At 38.6% G+C, this 18,664-nt stretch overlaps 1 protein-coding gene across 6 annotated transcripts in view; it reads right to left on the reverse strand.

Annotated features, from left to right (window-relative positions):
* The window catches only part of ABCB11 (ATP binding cassette subfamily B member 11), an 82,283-nt gene that overhangs the window by 19,155 nt on the left and 44,464 nt on the right, over positions 1-18,664 (reverse strand). For 5 of the 6 annotated variants that reach the window (XM_078070951.1, XM_078070950.1, XM_036072015.2 and 2 more), the window contains 4 exons: positions 15,680-15,782; positions 8,941-9,105; positions 4,053-4,157; positions 3,804-3,965 (listed from right to left, as the gene is read on the reverse strand). In XM_078070951.1, coding sequence (XP_077927077.1) covers positions 3,804-3,965; positions 4,053-4,157; positions 8,941-9,105; positions 15,680-15,782 — 535 coding nt within the window. Of the gene's footprint in view, positions 1-3,803; positions 3,966-4,052; positions 4,158-8,940; positions 9,106-15,679; positions 15,783-16,594; positions 17,114-18,664 lie in introns of those variants that run through there. The other variant, XM_078070954.1, reaches the window with a different exon arrangement.

Genomic DNA, 18,664 nt, shown 5'->3' on the forward strand with positions numbered 1-18,664 from the left:
ATACACCAGTCATGAAAGGACAAATATTATATGATTCTGCTTATATGAGGTTCCTGGAATAGTCAAATTCATAAAGCCAGCATGGAATTGTGGTTATCAGGGGTTGGGGGGGATGGGAAGTTAATATTTAATGGGTACAGAGCTTCTATTTGGGAGGATAAAAAGTTCTAGATATGGAGAGTGGTGATGGTTGCATAACAATGTGAATATACTTAATGCCACTGAATTGTACACTTAAAAATGGTTACAATGGTAAATTTTATGTTTTGTATATTTTACCACAGTTAAAAAGAACAAAAGAATTTCTAGTTGGCAAGAACAGTCAAGCATTATAGAGAATTTGGAAAATAGCTGCATAGTTCTTTGGAATTTCATCATTTAGTTTTCTTTCACATTTTATTCAATCAATATTTTTTAAAAATTTAAAAAGTAATACAGCTCAAGACATGTGAAATATATATACATACATAACAATAAACATTTTCATAAAAAAGGGATCAGTCTAGATATTATTTCGTACTTCGATTTTTTTCACTTGGTGTAATGTAACCATCCCTCCAAATCATTACATTAATACCTTTAAAAATAGCTGCCTACTTTTCCTTAGTACGGATATATTCACTCAACTATTTTCTTGTTGGTGGATATTCAGGTAGTTTCCAGGGGATTTTATTAATTTTTTTGATCAATATAAACATACATTTGAATGCACATTGTCACAAAATAGGAGAGAATTTACTCATATGAATTTTAGTCAGAGGATTTGCATACCTGATTATTCTCTAAAAATGTTGGAAGAATTCAAACTGTAACCAATATGTTATGAGACTGTCAGTTTCTCCTCATCCTCACAAATATAGGAAGTTGTCATTCATGATAGTTTTTATTGAGTTGGTAGGTGGAAAATGGTGTTTCATTGTTTTATTAGTATTTTTCTATTAATAAGTTATACAATTCTTCATTTGTTAATTGTCCCATTGCATTTCTTTTTTTGTTGCTTGTCCATATACCTTTTTTTAACCTTTATTATTTGGTTTATTTTTATTCTCTAACCAATTTTAGGAACACTACACATGTTAGACTTATTAGGTATATTAATCCTTGTTACAAATATTTTCATAATCTATCATTTGTTTATACAAAGTTTTAAGTTTTTATGTAGTCTGACAAGTCTACTTTATGTATTTTTGTCTTACTTACGAGAATCTCCTCTACTTCCCCTTAGCACTCTACTCAAGTGTTTGAAACTTCTAGTATTGAAATAAAATGAGAAAATAAAATAGTTGGTATAAGAATTGAAAAAGAAAAAAAGAGATATAATTATCTTTCTTTGCATATAATTTGATTATATACCTAGAAATTCAAAAGACTATATTAAATTTTTAAAAATTAGTTAATAAGAAAACTTTAAAAAGTGGATGGCAGGGTGCCTGGGTGGCTCACTTGGTTAAGCGACTGCCTTCAGCTCAGGTCATGATCCTGGAGTCCCGGGATTGAGTCCCACATCGGGCTCCCTGCTCAGCAGGGAGCCTGCTTCTCCCTCTGACCCTACCCCCCTCATGCTCTCTCTCTCTCATTCTCTCTCTCTCTCTCTCAAATAAATAAATAAATAAATCTAAGAAAAAATGGATGGCAGTAAGATAAATATGCAAAAACTAATAGCTAAAATCTCAATCTATGACATTCATTCAAAATTGTGAAAAAAATACATAAGAAAAAATGAACAAGATAGAGTGATATTTAATGTATCTGTGTATATATACTATGCATAGCATATAGCATATCATGTAGTTATAAATCTTACTAAAAACTAAAGCCTCTTATTTATGTCTCTCTTGGGAACTGTTAGCATCCCCACAACAGCGATCTTTGTGTGTGTGTGGGGGGGGGGGGTTGCTGCATGGATGTATTCAATGGGAATTAAAATAAAATTTTTGAAGAAGCCAAGATGATTTTTAAGTACATTAGAATAAGTAATGTCCAGGAATAAATAAAAGAATTTTGAAGAGGAAAAATTATTGTGCAAGGATCTACCTTACCAGATAATAAACACTTATCATAAAGTTATATAACTAAAACAGTAAGGTCCTGGCACAGAATAAATCAAACTGATCAGTGGAAGAGAATAGAGAATCCCCATAGCTCCAAGTATCCATGGGAAGGTGATAGTCACAAAGGGCAGGAGGATTTCAAATAGCTGGAAAATGAAATCTACATTAAATTTTGGTGGGGGAATATTTTCTATTCAGCTTGAAGAAAAAAAAAAAGTCAGATTTCTACTTTACACCAATATTAAAATAAATTTGACCCAGGTTAGCAATCTCATTTAAAAAAAAAAAGGTTTAACAAAAATATTAGAGAAACTCTTAGAAACTTTTCATTTTTTTAAAGAATAAGTAAAATTTTTGTAAGATGGTTAGATGCTACTCTATGAATTCAAGTGAGAGTGAATAACCTTAAAAAGCCCCTTGCAGATTGAAGGATGCAAAAATAGAAGAGATAAGGTGATGGCTTATTTATCTGACCTAAGCTCAAGAGTCAGGTAAACTGGACACTAGAATACTCAGAATAAAAGTGAAATTGCTACAAGCTTCCTTCAAGCAGTAAGACAATGCATATTAAAACCCTTCAAAATGATTATACATTCTGATCCAATGATTATATTTTGAGAACAAAAAAATAATAATCAAGGATATGCCAAGCTTGATGTAAAATGACATAAGTTGCTTATAAGGGAGAAAAACAGGCATTTAAATAAGGAATTCTTAAATGATGACACATTAAGATGATGAATTATACAGCCATCAAAAATCTACTCTAGAAGAATATATAATAACGAAAATATGCCCACATCAGATTGTTGTAGGGGAAAAACAGAAAGATTACAAAACAATATGTACAGTGTGACCCAAAGTCTGTGGGAAACACATTTATACCTAGAAAAAAGCTCTGAGGAAGAGGATCCCATGCTCCTCTGAAAGTCTCTCACACCATTGTCCATATTTCTGGTTGAACTGGCTAGGAGTCAAGACATACATTACTCAGTTTTTCAATCTGGGCATGGGGGGAAGGGGTGTTCTTCCAAGAACCTCACAAACTGTGGTTTTCCTTTTTCCTCTTCCTTCCTTCCTTCCTTCCTTCCTTCCTTCCTCTCTCTCTTTCTTTCTTTTTATTCCCACAGAAAGTGAGGAGAGGTGCTGGACTGCACATTTGACTCTCGTCACTTCAATACAAACCCCTGGTTTTCTAAAAGCATTGCCTCACCTTACAATGGATGAGTCACCTGAACAAGGCTGCAGGTTCTGGGTTTCAGAAACCACAGCTCTGTCTCTATGAGTTCCTCAGGATTCTAGACGGCAATCATTTATTTCTTTTCTTCAGTTTTCTGACTAGCGTTTACAGAGGCAACTCAGAAGATCTCTTTTCCTACGACTACCTGCACATTGGGCACCTGTATAAGGAGATTTTGCTTCCACCTCTGGGAGGCGCCATTAAGTCTTATAGAATCTGAGCCTCTGGGCCTGAAAATGATCTGAGAAATGAGTCTCAGGAAAGCTCTCAGTTGCTAGACTCCCAGGAAATCTAAAACCGTGACAGATTTGGACTCGTGGCACTGAGTCTGGACATTGCCTGGGAGAGACTGCTGTTTGTCAGCGTTGGAAATGGTGGGAAATGTGGCTCTGAGACATCTCAATCGCATGAGTTCCTATTTCATGGGAAACATATAGGTGATTATCAGAATGCTCAAGGGAAAGGCAGTTTACTCCAGTTGATAACAGCCCTGGTTTTCCCCCAAAGCTTACCCCTTGAACTTGGGAAGCATCTGTAGCAAGCCTTGTTGTTAGTGCCCCAGGACTATTTCGGAGGTCATCAAACCAGCCAATGTCTTGCCCTAACATTGCTCGGAAACCAAATTTACGTAGTCTTTTTGTAAGGAGTTCTCCAGATTTAGCAAAAGCATATCCCTGAAACATAAAGGAGTCTTTAGTGACATTTTAACATGAAATGGGAGGAAATAGCTAAATCACTTACTAAAAAATAAAATTCCTTACCTGCAGAAACTGAGTGCAAAAGGATACACAGCCCACTGCTACAAAGAGCAGGCACACACCATTGATCTGTGACCTTTGTTCTTCTTTATCAGGAAGTGAAAAAGTCTTTGGAAGATAGTAAGCAAAGATACTACTTTATTATTACAAACAATAGCAAAAGAAATAAAATATGTTTAAAAGAAATTTCTCTTAAGCATTGGGTTAAGAGAACATACTAGTAATTAAACCAAAGTTAGCTATGAATATGTGTACTTTAATTCCCCATGGGAAAGGAAACTTGGCAAATGAAAACCAATAGCAACAATTTGCAGAATTTTGGTCTTGTTTCTTAGCCTGATGTAGGTAATTGTGTTGGCTTTTCATTGATACGGATGAAAAACATGATTAAATATCTCAAGTCCTTTATGTAATAAGGCAAAGAAATAAGGAAGGGAAGATGGAAGAAAGAAAAGAAGGGAGGGAGGGAGGGAGGGAGGGAGGGAGGAAGGAAGGAAGGAAGGAAGGAAGGAAGGAAGGAAGGAAGATAGGAAGGAAGATGAGAATGTTATCTGGAACAAAGCACAGAGTATTATCATGATTTCTGTCCTTCTCAAATAATAGAAGCAATAAAGATGATTTTCCCACTCAGGTGCCCTACATGTTATTAGTTTCATATATATATAAGAATAATAGCATCATTAAAAAAGGAACCAGCTATCAAGTCATTAACTGGAATTGGCTTAGGAGAAAAAACACTTTCCATCCATCTGAGGCTGAGGTTGTTGTTTCTAAATCAGGAGAAGTTGAAAACATCCCCCACCCCCCCCAAAAACAACTATGGAAGTTGTGAATGGGGTTTTTTGAGTCCATAAGAAGGAGTAAACTATACTTCATAAGTGTATTCTGAACTTGCAGACGTATGCTCAAGCAACTGACTGGGGACTCAGCTGTTGCAATAAGACAAGAGGAGAATAGCTGCATATTCTAATGACATTGCCCTATAATGAAATGGATTCCAGGTACAACAAAATTCCTAACTTGGGCTAAGTAAGGGAACTCTGAGTTCAGAAAAAGTATGCATTAGACAGCCTTATTTATTGCTCTAAATTAATTTAAGTAACTAGAACCATACTAACAAGCAGCTGCTCAAAAGAAACCATTTATTCGATAAATACGTATTGAGTGCCTGCCACATACCAAATAAATCTCTTGAAAACAATGTATACTACTCCATTAACAAATCCTTTTTTGTAAAGCAAAGTAACATATTCAAATCACCACAAATTCCAAAGTGGAGGGAGGGGTTCTAGATTAATAAGATTTACTGTTTCAAGGACAGTTTCTAGGGTCTTCATAGTTCTTAATACAGATGGAAGTGGGTTCAGAAGTTTCCATGGTCATTCTTCCCAGCATAGAATAATTCATATGTTTACTTAACAGAGTTTACAAATTTAGGGATTTAAAGGCCTGTTTCATTTTGTTTTAAAAAATCACTATACAAATCCCCCAAACTGTGATGCCACAATTCCCATTGCTCCCTCATGTCACCTATTATAATCATGAACTATAGGACCATAGAAGTGCAGATGAGTCAGCTTAACTTTTATTTTATAGATGGAAAACTGGAGCCCAAAATATCAAACCTTCTAAGTTCATTTAGCTAGTGGTTATTATTAGATAAGGAAATGTCTATTTTTCTGATTCCAGTGGTTTTCTTCTTGGCAGACTCTTTTGGCTCTTGGCATTACTCATCTTCTCAGTGTTAAACAAGTATTTGGCTAATATTAAATCCCCATGACTGTCCAGTTCAAGATTGGGCATCTGTCTCTCCATAACCTTTTTCACAAAATTTCTACTCCATGAGTCCTTGGTATAACCTTGTTGAAATGCAACCCCAAAAGCTACCCATCCATAGGTTCCTCTATGATACATCTGTGCCATTTTTGTAATGGTAAGTTTGTTTAGGAAGAAAAGAAACATTCACTAAACTCTTGCTATTTACCAGATGCCAAACGTGTTACTTAGCCTATTTTAACTTAAATGAAGATTTCCTTAAGTTAGGCTTCTTAAAACAACCCAGTGAGGTAGATTTTCTTGCCCCTTATTACAGATGAGGAAACTAAGATTCATCAAGGAAAAGCCACTTGTTCAAATGCACACAGAGAATACAGAGCAGAGATCCAGGGCTGGCTGTCTCCAAAGTTCATGTTTTCTCCCAGCATGCTACATACACATTGCTGTGCTTGGAACACTTGTACACTTCCCAAGTCAACTAGACCGATGGAAAGCGAATCAGATAAATTATGTCTTATGTGTGAATTGATGCTTCACTAGATTAACAACCAGGCTCCTAATAGTGTGCAATCATTTGCTGGGTCTACATTCCAAACTGTGGTCTCAAAACAACAAATGTGAGTATTGTGCCCTTTAGGTATGTCAGGATGAAAATAGCGTAATTACAAACAGACTATTATCTGACTCATGATTATACCCTGTGAGATGAAGTATCATGAATCTACTGATGAATATGTGGTAATTATGCTAAGAGACAAACAGAAATGATCTTCTTTATCAGAGAGGAAAAATAGTACTTCGTTTAGCATCATTTGCTTAGCAAATATAACCCTGTGAGAACATTAACCGTGAGCAGACTTTGGATTTCACCAGCTAGATCCTGTTACTCTGGTACTGCAGCCCTTAAGCTAATTGCTTAAGCTAAGTTTTTCCTAGGATTTCTGGTTGTGACCCGAAGAATCACAGAAATTATTCTCACTACCAACAACTGGTGGGTGCTCTAGGAGAGCAGGGGTTATAACTGAATCATCAAATTTTTTTCTGACTTGGCCATTTCATAGACTAATAGAGCTGGAAATTATCTTAGAAACCATTTTTGTCAATCCTTCATTTTATAGCTGAGGAACCCAAGGCCCAGAGAAATGGCATGGTGGGATCCCAGGGCATATAGTGCTTGATAAGTATCTAGAAGAGCTAGTTTCAGAAAAAAAGATCTCCTGGTTGGGAATCCAGCACTCTTTCCACAGAAGCTCATGTACAGGGTTTGGATAAGGCTGAGTGAGTATATTCTTTGCTCTGTTTTTCTAAGAAAGTGATGATCAACAAAGAAGATGGTATCCCAGACTTGTGTTAAAAGCAAACATCTAGAGCACAGTTGGGTCTTTACAGAATTCAACCCTATCCACCACACCTTCTACATCTCATCACTCTTCCGTGAGATGCATTTCCAGAGCCTTTCCCTACTAGAATGTCAGCGTAATGAGAGCAGGGAGGGGCTTTGGTTTTCTTGTTCCTCCCTCTATTCTCAATCCCAGCAACAATGTCTGACAAACAATAAGTGATTCATAAATATTTGCTGAATTATGAGTAGATTTTTATGTTTAATGTCTGTCTTCCTCATAGACTAGAAACTCTATTAGAGAAGGCAGCATGACTGAATGCAATCTCAAGTCCCTTGAACACAGTGTCTATGGGAGATAATCAACAAATACCTGTTGAGTGAATAAAAGAACATTTCCATTATATTTAGGACATTGTACTTAACAGAAAGTAAGGAATATAAATTAATTATTTAAAAGATTGTCATCATAAACGGCTTCACACAACCAGAAATTCAATTTACCAGAGTTGAAGGGCCGGGTTCCCCATCTCCTACCTCTGTGAAATTACCATGATCTCCTCACTTACCACAAGGGGGCAGTATGGAAGGTGAAGCGGTGACTGAGGCCCTCCCGACCCAATTGACTTGATTTTGTTTTGTGGACTGTCCAGGCCTTTCTGTATGATTCATGCCCATGGGGACATTTTTCTGGTCAAGACCTCTTGAGAGAGGCCACAAAAGAAAGAGAAGTAGAGGGGAAACTAACACTCAGGACTCTTGGTAAGCTCTGACAGTGTGGTGTGCTGGCAAATCCTTTAGCCTAGGCTTCGGAAAAGCTGGATTCTAGCCCTGGCCCTGCCACCTAATGCCTGTTTCACCATGAACAAATTAATAAAGTTATCTAGATTCTCGGTTTGCCCTTGTTGATCTCATGGGATCTGTGTCTGTGGGTAAATTTCAACTAAAAAACTTGGCAGCATTTCGATAACTAATTTTGCAATGAGAGTTTTATTAGAACCTGGCTCTCCAGTCACACTGGATTTGAATCTCAGATCCATTATTTGCTATCTTAAGTTGTGTATACCTTGGTTCGCTTTTTATTGTAAAAACGGGGACAATAAGAATACTTACCTCGGGTGGTTACTAGGAAAATTTAGTGAACTATTATATATAAAGTGCTTAAAGAGTGTCAATTAATGCTTGTAGTTATTATTATTTTTATTGTAGCAATGAAGTCAGATGGAGACTATCAAAACTCCTAGGGAGTGAAAAATTGAAATAAGCTTATTCTTTATCCATGCCTTATTTTACTTCTCTCTTCCTTTTCCTGTTTCCTCCCCCACCTTGCCATTTCAATGGTGCAATCAGCAGAGCAGACAATTCTACAACATGCACTCACACCTGCTTTTATAGGCCAACTTTGCACCTCAGCTGTTTCAGCAAGATCAAAACGGCCCTAAAATCCTTCTGTATTATTCAACGAACCTGCTTTGCATTCCGATTTTGTTCACATATACGGAAATTGCCCTCTCCTGACACTACATTTGCAGCCATCTTGCAGTTTTTTACAGACACGATGACTAGGAGCGTCCTGCCAGCCCAAATGAGAGCGCTCAGCTCCCTCTTCTTACCTGCTGTGTCATGGAGACTCGGGGCACTTGGAATGCTTTAGAGATGAGGAAAAGACAGCTAAATCCATCAAAATACAGAGCCAACCTATCAAAAAATGACAATATCCTCTGATAGAAAAACAAAAAATATCAGAAGAATCAAGCTAATCCAGCGTTTGCTTACCCCAAGAATCTGGCTGAATAAAAAGGCATAGAGCGGTGTGACCGACCCATTGACAGCGGCACCCACCGCCCCTACCAGCATGTAGGGCCACTCTGGAGCATTGAATTTCAAAATCCTCCTAACCGGGGCAGGTTCAATTTCTTCTTCCACAGGAATGTCCTTGTCCTTGAGGGGACAAAGGGTTACATTAGTCATCCCGAGGTACACGCAGACGTTTTTGCTTATGTTCTTTTCTTATACAGCAGACCCTCTGGCATTCACAGATTTAAAAGTCATGGTTTGATTGGTTATGAGTGACCTCAAAGTTCTATGAGATGCGGGGATTCGTTGTTTTGTATGAAACGGTTTTGAATTGCTTGAGACCATGCCGTGACTTGGAAGGGACGCGCTAGATTGGACATTCATCTGAAGGCGAGCTTGTGGTTTTCATTTCACAGTTAGATATGCGTTGACTCTAGGGGAGTAATAAATATGTTGGACCTTTGAAAAAAAGTCCCTCTAATTTAAAAAAGTTTTTTGTGCTATGGTGGTGTTTACATATTTGAAGACTCATAACAATTTCAAGGTACATCATTCATAAATGGCAAAGTTCTCCAATCTAGTAACTGACTAATGCGCTAAGGCAGGGCAGTGTATCTGAAACAAGGCAAAGTAATTATCAAAATGTATTAAACGGTGTCCACAGTTATCATTTACATGCCTTCTATAAGATTTTCCTTAATTAGTGCCCAGAAATAAATGGTAATCCATTCGGGATTTCTAAATTCTATGTATCCTTTGCAAGGCGTGAAAACTATTTTAATATTTCCCTATTCTGATCTCTGTAGTTGTCATTGAAGTGTCACAGCTAACAAATTTTTATCCTCTTGAAAGCAAATATTATACTCAGAATTCCATCATTTTTCCTATCATTTTTCCTCGCTATAGATATTACTCAGTGCTTGATCTGTAGGACTAATTGTTCAATCATTTGTTAAATGTATTACTGACTTTATTTAAGAAAGGATTTTAGGTGGCTTGTATAGATTTGCATTATTTTTTTTACTGTTTCTATTAAAATATACAAAAAATATAACAAATTGACCACAAAACTATTAATTAGTGCTCTCTTTCATTAATACATGGTAATTTACCCTTTAGGTAGTTGGATGTCAGGAACAGAAACCCCAAGGAAATTCAAATACTCTCCTTTCACTTCCAAAGTCAAAGACCACGTTACCCATTTAGTTTACGTAAAACCTTGTGTCTTGTTATGGCATTATCATTGCAAGCCAACTCGGGTGGAGGAAGGCAGCTTGGCTGGTGATGGATTTCTTATTGCCTCCATTTCAAATTCTCTCTTGGTCTGCCCTCAACATTTGCACTTGTCACTCTACATTCATGTGGCAAATCCTTCTGTTCAATAATTTCATCTCTGACAACCTGCTAACTCTAGGAAATCAATTCCAGGGAGGAAGAGGGGTGACTAGGAAAGCATGAATAGGACAAGCATAGAAAGAACAGGGTTCTTAGATGAGCCCAGTGGAGCCACCCATGGAATATATCACCAAGCAACTTAGCTCTCTGGGGCTCGGTGACCTCATCCTCAAAATGAGAGCATTGAACTAAGTTGCCTTGGGAAGACAACTCTCTATGGGTGTCTTGTGTTTCTGCCCATCTTAGGCAGAGGCATTGACCACCTCTATTCAGACTATTTTTTTAAGGATGTTTGCATATCAAATAGCCTCAGAGGACAGAGATGGTATCTCCATCCCAAGAAAAGAGCAGATGTGTTTACCGTCTATTATAAAAGAATCAAGCTCCTCCAGCTCAGGATTCCTCTGCTGTTAACACATCCCCTTCATTTGCTGGTATCATCTGGCCCTCTTTAAATCTGGGGGTTGGCCTGGGGAACCAGTGCAAATGATAGACTCTGGTTACTACTCTTGCCGTGAGTAATAAAGTTTTTTGTCTCTGGCTCAGAGCCTTTGTATATTCTGCCAGCATCCATGAAATTGTGTCAGGCTAACTTGGAAGCTTGCAATAGAGCAAAATTTAGACCCTTTACACTTCTAGACAGTGGTTGGTGTCCAGATCAGGATGCTTGCCAGACTTATGGTGGATCAATGATTAAAAATACAGATTCCTGGGTCCCCATCACCAGAAATTCAAATTTAATAAGTCTGAGTGTGAATCTGTGTTTTAAAAATACTCCTCAGATAATTCTAATAATAAAGCCCAGTCTCTGAGATTCCCAGCAGTATGTAACCTCCAAGACTCCTTCAGGAGCAGAATGCCTAGGATTCCATGATTATAGGTTTGGAAAGTGTCAGCTGTGCTGTACCATCCAAGCACATTAAACTCCGACATTTCCCAGAACCACTGCCCTACGAAACAGCCCACTCACAGCCTGACATGACAGAAATTTCCCTGACCTTCTGATTCTTGGAGGTATCCCTAGCCTTAAGCAATAATACCTGAGACATGTAAAAATAATATGAAGTGATTTTTTCCAGTAGATATCATTCCAAGATAAACTAACAAGAGGCAAAATTTAATTGATTTGAATAATTGTCTTTTGTCACCTTTCACTAGAGTTAGACTTCAAGGGAAACTGTCCCCTGATCCACCCCCAAAAAGATGCACCATCAAGCCTGAATGATGCAAAAACTAGAAAATCTGTCCCTGAGTAATTGACTTCTGATTGACTTATATTCTATAGCTAAAAAAAAAAAAAAAAAAGTAGGAGAGTTTTAAAAAAAGAATAGTAGAAGAATAGAAGAAAACAAAATATAAAGCCATGATGTATAGATTTTTTTCCTTTGATCTTTGCAAAGCTAAAGACAAATTCAGTCATCACAAAAAAGCTAAAGATGATTTTATTCATGTTCCCTGTATTTGTGGCAAACCAGTAACTCACAGAGAGGGGTGAAATTATAAAAGTTGATATGTTCCCTTTATTGTAGCAAGGTCAAGTTGCACCATGCATATGTGTTTATCACATGTAAAGAAGTATCCTGCTAGCAACTCCAGGGCAGGGAGAGGGATGGTGGCTCTTGTTCATCTTTGCATCCATAACACAATCCCTGGCCCACAACAGATGTACGATCAACATTTATTGGATGAAAGAATGAATGAAACTCTTATGCCCATGGTGCATACATGCAACGAAACATTTATTTTAAAAAAATACGGAGCTGCCCTACTATGCAGATGGCTCACTAGTAGACACTGGGCTTTTCCCAGTTTCCTTCCTTCCATCTCCTCCTATAGGTCAAGTGAAAACATAACTTCTTACTTAAATCTTATGTTCTGCTTTCCATACTTTGTTACACTGGTTTCTGTGTGCCAACCCATAGGGATCTCCTGCCTCAATAATGACTTTAAGATTTGATGATAAGAAATGGTAACTATGACAAAGGAGCAGAGGTTCTCCAAATGGACATATACTGAGAGTCATTTGTAAGAGTCCTGTCTCTGTCCTCTTAAGCAATCCTTAGACCTTATCTTCTAAACTGGCCATGATGAAGTGATGGGTTTCAAACCTTTGAACTTGACTTGAACTCCCAGAGATTCTACTTTGTTCGTTTCCCTGAGAGACATGTCTCAATATCAGAGACTGGCACCTCTGGCCTGTAGGTTTCCCCTAATCCTCCACTTAATTTTATCAGCATTACAGCTAAGATTTCACTCACTTCTGGGAACCCAAAGCACAACTTGGAGGGTGGGAAGAAACAGGCTGCAGTCTTAGCTCTGTTACAGCTAACTAGGAGACCCTGGTCTCACGTAACCCCACTTAGCATCTGGAAATACAAGCCTCTCATGCAAACATCTCTTCTAAATGCCCAGAGTCAAAACTCTTAAGAGACCACAAGGTGGAGATAATTCCTTTGTGTAAGTAAACCTTTTGCATGGCAACATAAGATAGAACACTTCCCAATTAACAGATTAAGGTTAGAACTCCTCCATAAAATGAGAAAAAGAAAGGAATTTTGCCAGTGTTGGGCTTGTGGAATTCAGTTAACTTTTAAAATGCTTTAGAATCTACTTGAGATTAGAATATCCTACATATTTAAAGTACTTGAAAATATTACTTGGAATTAGAAATTCCATAAATTAAATGGTATCAACCCTGATTCCATTGTTTCTTTTTAAAAAATTAGTTGGGGCACCTGGGTGGCTCAGTCGGTTAAGCGTCCAACTCTTGATTTCAGCTCAGGTCATGATCTCAGGGTCCTGGGATCAAGCCCCGCATGGGTCTCTGCACTCAGCGTGCAGTCTGCTCGAGGATTCTCTCTCCCTCTCCTGCAGCCCCTCTCCCCTCAAATAAATAAATAAAATCATTTTTAAAAATTTTTAAATAAAAAATTTGTTAATTTAAATCTAAAAAACTCTAATATTGTTACCATACAAATGAGCAGTAATAATATAAGTTTAAGACCTTATTTTCTTGGAGCTTTAGCAAGATCCCTTTTTCCCCCCTTCTTCCTCTTTCTCTCTTAACTGGAGAGAGAATATGAAGTGACATCTTTTAAACATTACATTGGTTTACATTCAATTTTGTTTAATTATTCCATTCTAATTTACAAGACTGGTAAGTAGACTATTACATGGAGCATTTTTATTTCTCTAAAACTGGTGTGTATATTTGATTTAGGTTTCATCTTATTTAAATGGTTCCCTTCTGGGTTTCCTCCGCATCATGGGAACCCTGTGGGAATCTGATCTCTGCCGCTGTGCTGGGCCACCTGCCAGGTTCAACAGCAACAACAGGATCAGATTTTCTTCTCCTTCCTTCCTTCCTGCCTTCTTTCCTTCCTTCCTTCCTTCCTTCCTTCTTTCCTTCCTTCCTTCCTTCCTTCCTTCCTTCCTTCCTTCCTCCTCCCTCCCTCCCTCCCTTCCTCCCTTCCTCTCTTCCTTTCTTTCCCTCCCCTCCTCCCTCCCACCTTCCTTCCTTCTTGCCTTCCCTCCTTCCTTCCTTTCTCTTGCTTTTCTTGTCAAATAGTTACAGAAACTAGAAAAAAAAATAATGCAAAAGTCAAATATGATTGGTACTCTTACATTTGAAATCTCAGTGTAGTGTTTGGTTCTTTGTCAGTGAAGCTTTACTAGTCTCCTTATATAAGGCATTTTGTCCCTATTAGCGGCAGCACCATGGACATGAATGAAATACCTATCTCTAGATCTAGAAGAAGATGTGACTCCTTAATGGCAAGATGCAGTGAGCAATCATGCTTGCTAAATATGTTTCTTCTCTCTGCTGCTCCTGAGAAAAAGTGTTTCTCTATGAAATTTATTTAAACCAACTCTATTGAGACATCTATTTATTCATTCTTAATATGCTAGAACAAAGAGAGCCTTAATAATCCTTCTGTCACAGTTATAAGATCGTAAGGAAGACTGTACTTTATTCCACATTTGTCAGTGTGAACAAAGGTTTATAATTATTTCCAAAACAGATTCTCATTTAACATTTTTTAAAGACAGTTTGAAACGACATCATGCATAATGGATGTGCTTGTAATTGAAATATTCTCTGACTTACTTGCTTTGATAAATCTTGTGTCCCAAACCACAAGATTTATCAAAGCTTATTTAATTGTAGAAATTCAATTTTTCATCCTAGTTTTAAAATCCCCTGATATCCTAATAGGTACAGGGCACTGGCCTAAGGGCCTAAGGTGATACAAACATAAATAATATATAGTCACTAACTTTAAGAAGCTTGTAATTTAGTAAGGGAATAAGACAACATGACCCCAAATGAGGCTCAATAAGAAAACTGTCATGAAAAGGTTCAAATAAAGAGTAGTGGGGGATTGAAAGTGAGACTCTCAGGATGAAGAATAAAGTGCAGGCATTAGGAAAGGCTTTGAGGAGGGAGATGACGGGTACCTGCTGTGAAAGTAAGATGCCCACGACAGCTTTGAGGACCTGCATCCTTAGGAAGAAATATTGTTGTATCTGTTGATTCTTCTCCTATTTCTTTCATTTTTGTGTTGTTTTGGATTATATTAACATTAATAGTGTTAGTTTTAGATGTATCCTTAAAAAATTATGGTAAAACTATGTGAGGTAAACAATTGTCCGTAAAACCTGTTCATTCAAAAATCATGATAACTGGGGTGCCTGGGTGGCTCAGATGGTTAAGCATCTGCCTTCGGCTCAGGTCATGATCCCAGGGTCCTGGGATCGAGTCCCGCATCGGGCTCCCTGCTCAGTGGGGAGCCTGCTTCTCCCTCTGCCTCTCTCTCTGTCTCTGTCTCTTATGAATAAATAAATAAAATCTTAAAAAAAAATCATCATAACTTCTGTAAGGGCTAACGTTCTCAAATACCTTTGCTGAATAAACACTTTTGCCAAAGTAGTTATAATTTAAGGAGGAGATTTAAAAATTTGAGAAAAATTATTTTCAAGTATTCTTAAAAACTTTTAAAATTATACATACAAGATCAAATAATCTAAGCACGTGTAATTTGCCCGTGTCTATTTCAATGGTTCATCTAAAAACTACTGAATAAATGTTATAGTCCAGTTTTAGTTACCAGATGTTCTTAAAGTAATTAATTACTCTGCATTTCTTTTAATATATTGTATAGAATTTAGAGTTTTCATCAGGTCCTCATGGGTTCTCCCATTTAATCTGACTTAGTGAACATTACTGGATATATGCCTTGAAAACTCATATTCTCAGGTTTAAAGGTCATGCAATAGTCCCCAAAAGACTGCCTCCAATCCCCAAGAGCAACTGGTGCCTGACCTTTCTGTCTTCTTCATAAGTAGACTTATGATCTACAACAGCTAATGGAGGTTCATGTACCAAGTAAGAAAGCTGAGACTTGGAGTGTTCCCGGATTGAAGCTCTGCAAATAAACAGAAACATGAAAGAGTCTGTAGATTATGGGCAGGTTGGAACAGGATTTAACTGTTGTTCAAGCTTACATCACATGTATCAAATAAACAGAAATGTTTGATAGGTCACATCACAACCAGGTAAGGGAGCTTCCTGGTTAGGTTTCACAGAACTATTCCTATGGCGTAGCTATTTAAATTGGATCCTCTGAGTCCCAGGCTAGACTCTGACTCAGACTGTGCTCAAGGAGGGAGGGAGAGAAGGAGAGGAAAGCTGTCCTACCAGTCTACCAACAAAAGGTCCAAGGTTCAAATCCATTCCAAATCCACACGGTCTGCTAATTGTTACCATGGCAACGGCCCAGCGCCTTTACCTTCCTTTTGGTTGTACGTTGTAGTTTTGATAGCTCTTTCTCTCTATAGTTACACCTGATGTTTACTTTAGTGTAAGGCCACCTGGATACAAATGAGCTAGTAGGAGGAAAATAGGGCCCCTACTGAGATTTTCTTTCTTCTTTTTTTTAGAAGATTTTGTTTATTTATTTGACAGAGAGAGAGAGAGAAAGAGAGAGAGAGCACAAGCAGGGGGAGCAGCAGAGGAAGAGGGAGAAGCAGGTTCTCTACTGAGCAGGGAGCCCGATGCGGGGCTTGATCCCAGAACCCCGGGATCATGACCTGAGCCAAAGGCAGATGCTTAACTGACTGAGCCACCCAGTCGCCCCCCCGAGTGAGATTTTCTTTAGGCTATGTACTGCCCCTAGAAATACATTTAATTAACAAATATCTTATTGAAATAAAATTTATTTGATTTGTTTATTCATTTAACAGAAGCGTATTGGGCATCTATGACATGCAGGCCAATGCCAGGTGTGGGGATTACAGAGACTGGTCAAACACAGACTTCACCCTCAAGGAGTTTAAAATCTTACAGAAGAGCAAAACATGTACTCAACCCTAACCCTGTAAGGAAGAAATATGCTAAGTGCTATAAAGCAGGTTTGAATAGAAAGTATGAAAATTTAAAGGAAAAAGAAATGTATGGCAGGTGTTCCCATGAAAGGCGTCATGGAAGAGGTGGCTACGGTAGGACTTGGATATTTGTAGGAAGAGCATTTCTGATGGAGAGGATAATATAAACCGAAGCATGGAGACAGGAGAGAACAGGGTTCCTTAGTACATATACTTAGTGCAGCACAGATATAAGAAATTGGTTCAGGTGGTTTTGTCTTCTTCCTGAGATTTCTGAGAAGGAGACTCCTACTCTCCTCTACGTTAAACTTGAAAGTAGGCAGCACTAGGAGTTGCTGGCAATTATGTCAAGACCCTCAAGGAAAGAAGCCTCCTGAAAAATGAAGCAAAAAAGAAGGGGGGGCGGGAAGCACCTGATTAAAGCCCAGCTTTGCCTGGAGTTAAGGCATCCTTGGACTACTTAGTCAGGTAAACTGATCCTCTCCCTGGTTGAGTTAAGTTTCCAGTCATTTGCAAAAGCGATAGAGGCAATGCTGAAGACGAGAGGAGGGCATTACATTATCAAAGCACCTAATGTGCAGTAAAAAGGTGTAAAGTGAGAGACATAGAGCCAAGGATCTAGACGGAACCATCCACAAGTCCCTCTCCCTCATTTGTATCCAGGTGAAGACAAACGTCACGTGCTGCTTGTCGATTACGCGTGCTCATCTGGCCTTCTTGCGGAGGCACTACCACATCCCTTCATTCCTCTGCTTTGTTCCCACGTCCTGTTAGTGGCACTGTCACCCTCTTAGTCACCCAGGTTCAACAGGTGCATGTAGCTCCAGTCCTTCCTCTTCCTTGCTCTTGCACATTCACACTCTTGCCAAATCTCATGATGATCAGGCCTGAAACCACTCCTCACCCCACCTCCCTGCTATCAAACTGCCGGCTGGGGCACCCCAACTCCCTCCCGCCTGGCTTGAGACTCTCCAGCAATAGAGTCGCTTCTTTGGGTTAGTTAACTGAGGTCAAGAAGTCTTCTTCAGAATGCATGAGGAAGAGGCATGTGTCAGCTGGACAGAGCAGAGTACATGGTAGGGCTGAGACGTAAGGTCATGGGCCTAGAGAGACTCCTAGAGCATTGGAAGCCATGGTAGAGTATGAGGAAAAGGAAATATGGTTGACTTCCTCTCAGTTTTGAGCATGGCAAAACATATATCCTTGTCCCTTCTGATTTCTACTACCTGAATCTTTCACAGACCATTCTACCTGTCTAGCATAGGCTGTCCCACTGAAACCCTGGGCCCACCTGGCAGCTCCCTCTGGTCCACCATAAGCACCAGAGTTAGAATTCTATCACACACCTTTTTAGAAACCGACAACATGGGGCACCTGGGTGGCTCAGTCGGTTAGGGGTCTGCCTTCGGCTCAGGTCATGATCCCAGGGTCCTGGGATCGAGCCCCGCATTGGGCTCCCTGCTCCCTGCTCCCTGCTCAGCGGAGAGCCTGCTTCTTCCTCTCCCTCTGCTGTTCCCCCTCCTTGTGCTCTCGCTCTCTGTGTCAAATAAATAAGTAAAATCTTCAAAAAAAAAAAAAAAGAAAGAAAGAAACTGACAACATAGGCCAGTCCCTTTCTCAGAAGCTGTGTACCACTTCTCTCTGCAAATAAAAACAGCTAATTTGGGGACTAAATAACTCTCCCACTTTCTCTCTCTCTCTCAACATTATTATTCAGGAAATTAGTTCCTGTTATCCATTAAATTGTTCTTGAACCTAAAATATATTACTAAAGAGAGACTGGGCTGTCAGAAACACCAAAGCCAAGGAAATAAGATATAAATTAACATTTAATTTAGTCATCTTTTAGGAAAAAAATCTGTCAGCATACACAATGAGATATTTTTAACAGACCTTCTTACTTAAACTTATAAATCTTTCTCTG

Source organism: Halichoerus grypus, chromosome 4 (assembly GCF_964656455.1).
Source record: "Halichoerus grypus chromosome 4, mHalGry1.hap1.1, whole genome shotgun sequence".
NCBI classification, from domain to species: domain Eukaryota; kingdom Metazoa; phylum Chordata; class Mammalia; order Carnivora; family Phocidae; genus Halichoerus; species Halichoerus grypus.